Source organism: Myotis davidii, unplaced genomic scaffold (assembly GCF_000327345.1).
Source record: "Myotis davidii unplaced genomic scaffold, ASM32734v1 scaffold807, whole genome shotgun sequence".
NCBI classification, from domain to species: Eukaryota; Metazoa; Chordata; class Mammalia; order Chiroptera; family Vespertilionidae; genus Myotis; species Myotis davidii.
Window position 1 is genome coordinate 894,004 of NW_006298272.1, and position 6,315 is coordinate 900,318.

Genomic DNA, 6,315 nt, shown 5'->3' on the forward strand with positions numbered 1-6,315 from the left:
CACCCCGAGCTCCCCCACCCCGCCCCCGGGACTCATGTTCCTACAAGTTCTATTAAAGGCCAACAAAGAGCTACAGTGCATCCTCGATCATAACCTCTATTATTTTATAAGTCACCTGTCTGCGGGCTGGGCCTGGGGCTGAGAACAGGGGGTTTGAGGGGGACACGGGGCCAGGAGCTGGACCAGAGGTCAGTGCCCATCACTCCGATGGGGAAGGCCGGCGAGTAAACGCTGCCGTGAGGAGGGAGCCCACCACGGGCAGAACTCCACAGAGCACTTCCCTCCTCAGCCCCCAGCTCCGGCCCCGCCCTGTCTGCGAGGCACAGGCGTGGTCTCCAGGCCTGGCCCATGGAGCTCGGTGGTCGAGCACCCTCTCATGCACCCAAAGGCCGCTCGTTCGATCCCAGTCAGGGCGCATGGCCAGGGGGCGGAGCTCTGAGCGAGATGCCTGCCTGCCACTGGCCCCTGAGCAGCCAGAAAAGCCTACCTCCCAGGAAGGAGAGAGAGAGGGGAAACCAGTGGGAGGCTCTATTTATAAATCATAATCCGCTGCCAACGGCCAACACATCTCCTTACGAATATAAACCTCAATCAGACAAAACTCCGAGCACTTCATGGCTTCAAAGACCTCAATTAAAAATTAAAATGCCGCCTTTGAAAATCTGGCTTTTATGCGTTTGACAGAAAAAATACAAAAAAAGGCGTAAAATATTGAAATCGACTTTAACAAGCCGTAGATGTGAGCCACCAAAGGAAAACGGATCCACAGCATACGGCTCCCAGAAGGAGTTTTAACTAAAAGAAGGAAAGTTAGCATCTGGAGTTGGCTTTTTAAGTGACTTCAACTGTAAAAAACTTACTTTGAACCTAATGAGCGAACGCACTTTTCGGTCTGCAATGAACCACAGTGGGTGTTAGGATGCCCTCCGGCCCCGTGACTGCCCGCCACCCTCCGGCTCCAGATGAGGGCGATGAAGCCGCATAAAGGCCAGGACTGTGCACGGCCCCGAGAGCTGGCCTGCGCTTCTGGGCCGCTCAGGGCCTCCCCTTTCAGCCCAGCCCGGCTCCGGTCCTGTCAGGGTGATCGATCGCAGTGAGGGGTCCGGAGGGGAGGGACCGTCTTACCCTGGCACAGCGGTGGGAGGGCGTCCCACTGGAACATGCCCACGGGGTTCCGAGTGCACGTGGCGTTGCCGCGGCCCACCAGGCGGTGCCCGGGCTGGCAGGAATAGTGCACGGTGCTGCCCAGCGCCCCCACCGTCCTGTTCAAGACGTCGCCGTTCCTCGGCGTGTGGGTCAGGCTGCAGTAAGGGGCTGCAGGCAGACAGACGCACACACGCAGACAGACAGACAGACATGCAGACAGACAGACAGACACAGACATGCAGACAGACACACAGACAGACAGACAAGCGTTAGTGACCCGCCATCTCCCTGCTCCGAGGGTGTCGGGACAGCTCTGCTGTTCGAATAACAAGGAATCAGTTGCAGTGTGTAACCGGCTCTGAAATGTACCCCCAACACCCATGCCCGGAGCACACGGGGCGCAGGAACCGCACTCACTGCTGGGGGGTCACAAGGGGGCCGCCCCCCACGGAGGGCCGGTGGGCGGTTTCTGAGGAAACCACACCTGCTCTCACCACAGGATCACTTGTAAAGTTAACAGCATTGTGATCACATCTTCCTGATTGTTCCCTTAGCATCTAAACACAGCTTAATTGACAGGTAATTAATAGGTTAACTGATAGAATTTTATCTTTGGGGAAATGTCTGCTTTCCACGATACGGGGCTCAATGGTTTAGGATGTGAGCAACATCGTTTTAAATCGTTAACCCACAGGCAGTTTATTTTCCCTAAATTCATTTGGAGGCGTCACTCAGAGCATTCCCGTCACACCGTTTCTATCCAAGTTTACTATCCATCTTCGAAAATCAGGCTTCTGTCTACCTATTTCTTTTTCTTTAATATGTTTATGGGTTTCAGAGAGGAAGGGAGAGGGAGAGAGCGAGAAACGTCAATGATGAGAGAGAATCTTGGCCCGGCTGCCTCCTGCACGCCCCCTCCTGGGGATGGAGCCCGAAACCTTGGGCACCCGCCCTGAGCGGGAATGGAACCGTGACCTCCTGGCTCAGAGGTGGACGCTCAGCCCGAGCCGCCGGCCGGGCTGTGTAATTTTGAATGGAATGCGATCACTCGCGTGGAGAGCCCTGTCCAGGCAGTCGCCGTCTCCCGCTCACCTGAGTAGCGGATCTTGAAGCCCTTCTTGCTGGTGGCGTGGTCGGTGGACCAGCGCAGGAACAGCTGGCTGCCCCTGCTGGTGAAACGCGCCTGCTCCGTGTGGTTGCCGCTCAGCACCACCAGCAGCGGGCTCTGCCCGGAGGAGCCTGCGAAACAGACAGACAGACGCTGGCACGTGCCTGCCGAACACGGCGCCTGCCGAACACGGCGCCTGCCGAACTGTAAGTCTTATTTTTTACTGAATCAAGTCTCAATTTCCAAATAACACGGATGCTGTCATCCGTGTCCCATGGGCTCTGCACGTTCCACACAGAGTGGTCCCTCCCGAGGTGGAGGAAACCTTCCCAGTGAAACAGCAGCAGGTGCCTCCCCAAGACGAAGGCACGGCCACCGGAGCGATTCCAGGGTGTGCTCTCCACACCTCACCCTGCAATCACGTGAAGCCCATCTTCACAGCAGCAGTCCCCGGGTACACCACACTGCCCCGTGGGCCTGAGACCGCGGCAGTGCCGGACCCGCATGCCTATGCTTTTCCCTGTACTTCCCCCTTTCCGCTTGCAGGGAGGACCCGGGCTCCTCGCTGGCACCCCTGAACCGCAGCTTCGCCGCCCTGCGCTGCGGGACCGGCATTAAGTGAAGGAAGGTGACGGGGCGCCGCCCGAGAGCCCAGGACCAGGCTGGTCGCCGGCAGGGAGGCTGGGCCCCAGGGAGACGCTGGGCAGAGGACGCTCACATCCCAGGGACTGGGGAGGACCCCGAGGTTCCATCTCGCCACTCGGAGCAGAGCGCAACTTAAAACTTACCAACCGTTTCTAGATTTTCCGTTTAATATTTTTGGACCACAGTTGTCAGTGGGTAATTGAAAAGGTGGATAAGGGGGGACTACTGCACACTTAAGGAAACACCTCTGAAAATGGAAATACTCGTTTCTATGTGTACGCGTGTAAATTTAATTTCCAACTTAGCACTTCATCTTGGCAATTCATACGCTAATTCATGTGCTATCCATCCATCTGAGCAATTCGGTTATTACTGTTCATCAGCCAGTAAAAGGCATATGAACACCCATAGAATGAACGGAATCAATTACAGTAAATTTATGTTCACTGAATTGGTTATTTACCAGAACGTAATGACAAATTTTTCAGAACATGTGAAAACCCTATTATTATGTGCAGCCATAATTCTATGTTGGTCTAATTTCCTGGGGTATGATAAAATTATTAACATCGGTTTCAGTCCAAATTGACGATTCAGCCACACTTTCACTCCAAGCATCGCACTGTTCTCCTAAAAAGTCTGCTAGCCCGGTAGGCATGGCTCAGTGGCTGAGCGTCAACCCAGGAACTGAGAGGTCACGGGTTCGATTCCCAATCAGGGCACATGCCCAGGTTGTGGGCTCAATCCCCCGTGTGGGGTGTACAGGAGGCAGCCGATTAATGATGTTTCTCTTTCAATCGATGTTTCTATCTCTCTATCACTCTCCCTCTTGCTCTAAAAATCAATTAAAAAAAATAAAAAAACGAAGTAATAAAAATCAATTTAAAAAAAGTCTATTAGAGCCCTGGCTGGGGTGGCTTCATGGTTAGGGGATCAGCCCTTACACTGAGGGGTCACAGTGTATCCCCGATCAGGGCACATGCCCAGGCTGTGGGCTTGATCCTGGGTCTGGGTGGACATGGGAGGCAACCGATTGATGTTTCTCTCTCTCTCTCTCTCTCTCTCTCTCTCTCTCTCTCTCTCTCTCCCCCCTTCTCCCTTCTTCTCCCGCTTGAATCAATGAAATGCATGCTCTCAGGTGAGGATTTTTAAGAAGTTTCTTAGAATTCTATAAAAATATATAAGACTAATTTAGAAAACTGTTTATTGAAGACTCCTGCAGCATTTATCATCTAGAAATCTGTGAGCCATTATTTATATATTTCTAGTGAAATTGTCATTTACATCGGATTGAGCACCTTTATTTCCGAAATCTTAAACTTCCTGAAAGATCTTCTGAATGAATATACTTCTTAGCGAGAAAGGAGGAGCTGTGCGAGGGCCTCTGCCCTGGATCCCCACGTGGAGAATGATTAAAGCGTCAGCACATCGCTGGTGTGTCGCCAGGTTTCTAACTGTGTGACAGCTGGGACACTGACAGATGTGCATGGTTTATGGGCACTGGGTCCGAGACTGCACAGCGCGAGAGGAACCCATTGCCTGTTCGGGGACGTGCAGTTTAACTTGATAATAGATCACGTTCTTGTGAGAGGAAAGCCTGGCGAGGGCGCTGCTGGCACAGCGGGCAGAGGTGAGCGCATGTGAACCACGAGGAGAAACGTACCGTCGAACACCTCCAGGGCATCGAACTGCTTCTCGCTCTGGAAGCTGTCCACGAAGAGGGTGATGTTGTAGCGGGGCTCCACGCGGATGGTCCAGGAGCAGGTCTGCGAGTGGAAGTAGTTGCCAGGGTAACCCGGGCTCAGGATGACCCCCGAGGACTCCGTGCGGACCTCATTGGCCGGGCACTGGGCTGAGGAGAGACGGAAAGTTCTCCTTAGCAAAGGGAACGCTCAGCAGGTCAGCGTCCTCCCTGCGTGTGCGAGGCCAGGGAGGGAGAGGCGTTCCCACTGCGCTCTGACCCATGGAAGGCGGGGCACACGGCAGGGGACCAGCCCTGACCGACAATAGTGACACTGTAACATCGCCCTGCCACCCAGGACAGAGTGACGCACATATGACATGTAAGAGAATGCTGCATGCATGACATAAGAGAACTATACATGCATGACCTATAAGAGAATCATACATGTATGGCATATAAGAGAAAGATACATGTGTGGCCTATATGAGATTCATACATGTGTGGCATATAAGAGAATGATACATGTGTGGCATAAGAGAATGATGCACATATGACATAAGATAATGGTTCATGTGTGACACGTAAGAGAATGATGCACGTGTGGCACTAAGAGAATCATATATGTACAACATGTAAGAGAGCTGTGCATATATGACACATGCTGACACACAGGGCGCTTAGATGACACGGGCAGATGACGGACAGGAAGAAGAGTGAAGGCGGGAGGAGGGTGCACAGGTCCTATTTAACTCCAGGCTCAAGGCGGCCACGTCATCGACCCGGCCCAGGGCTGCCCAATCTGACGCAGTTGCCAAACAGAGAGGAAATACTGAGCCGGGAAGTCCTCCTTACCTGGGCCAGGTGGACCGGAAGTCCAGCCCTGCCCACCTGCCCTGGAGTGGAGCCGGAGTGACGTGAGAGCAGCGACTGCCTTGCTGGCTCCATCATGGAGAATGAACCCCACAACCTAACCCAGGGCAGGTGTGGGGGGTCCACCCAGCATCCCACGCTTCCCCCCTCAACTAAAAAGCGAGACCTCGCCCAGCCAGCATGGCTCAGTGGTTGAGCGTCGACCTATGAACCAGGAGGTCATGGTTTGATTCCCGGTCAGGGTACATGCCGGGGTTGTGCGCTCGATCCCCAGTGGGGGGTGTGTAGGAGGCAGCCGATCCATGATTCTCCCTCATCATGGAGGTCTCTATCTCTCCCTCCCTCTCCCTTTCTCTCTGAAATCAATGAAAATACACTTTTAAATTAAAAATAAATAAGGGTAAATAAGTAAGTGGGGGCCCTGGCCTGAGGGACTGGAGGCCGTCCCTGGGGTCTCCGGGGAGAGGGTCAGGACTGGGTCCAGCCGCAGGGCCCGCGGGTGTGAGAGATCCCAAAGGCACTGCCTGCTGGTGTCAGGCCTCTCGGCCCCCATTTGGGTCCAAATGAAGACAAGTGTCCAACCAGGTCACACCCCCCGCAGAGGGCGCTCAGCCGCCAGGACCCACCTGTCACCTCCGCTCCCCGGAGGCCACCCCCTCCCTGCCCAGAGGCCAGGCCACAGCGAGCGCCTGAGGGGCTGGGGTCTCCCAGGCAGCTCGGGCCCAGGCGATTCTTTGCCGAGAATGTCCTGGGGGACCAGCCCCCGCGAGCCCAGTGACGTCCATCCCACACAAGCGGGCGCCGTCGGGGTCAGTCCTGAGTCCGGGCACCTGAGCGCGAGCTCCCTTTCGAACAAGGCGCG

At 54.6% G+C, this 6,315-nt stretch overlaps 1 protein-coding gene across 1 annotated transcript in view; it reads right to left on the minus strand.

Moving 5' to 3' along the window:
- Nucleotides 1–6,315, minus strand: part of CSMD1 (CUB and Sushi multiple domains 1) — a 710,708-nt gene that overhangs the window by 45,127 nt on the left and 659,266 nt on the right. The window contains exons 47-49 of the mRNA XM_015570591.1: nucleotides 4,563–4,751; nucleotides 2,239–2,385; nucleotides 1,126–1,314 (exon numbers count right to left, since the gene is read on the minus strand). Of these exons, the coding sequence (XP_015426077.1) occupies nucleotides 1,126–1,314; nucleotides 2,239–2,385; nucleotides 4,563–4,751 (525 nt within the window). The remainder of the gene's footprint in view (nucleotides 1–1,125; nucleotides 1,315–2,238; nucleotides 2,386–4,562; nucleotides 4,752–6,315) is intronic.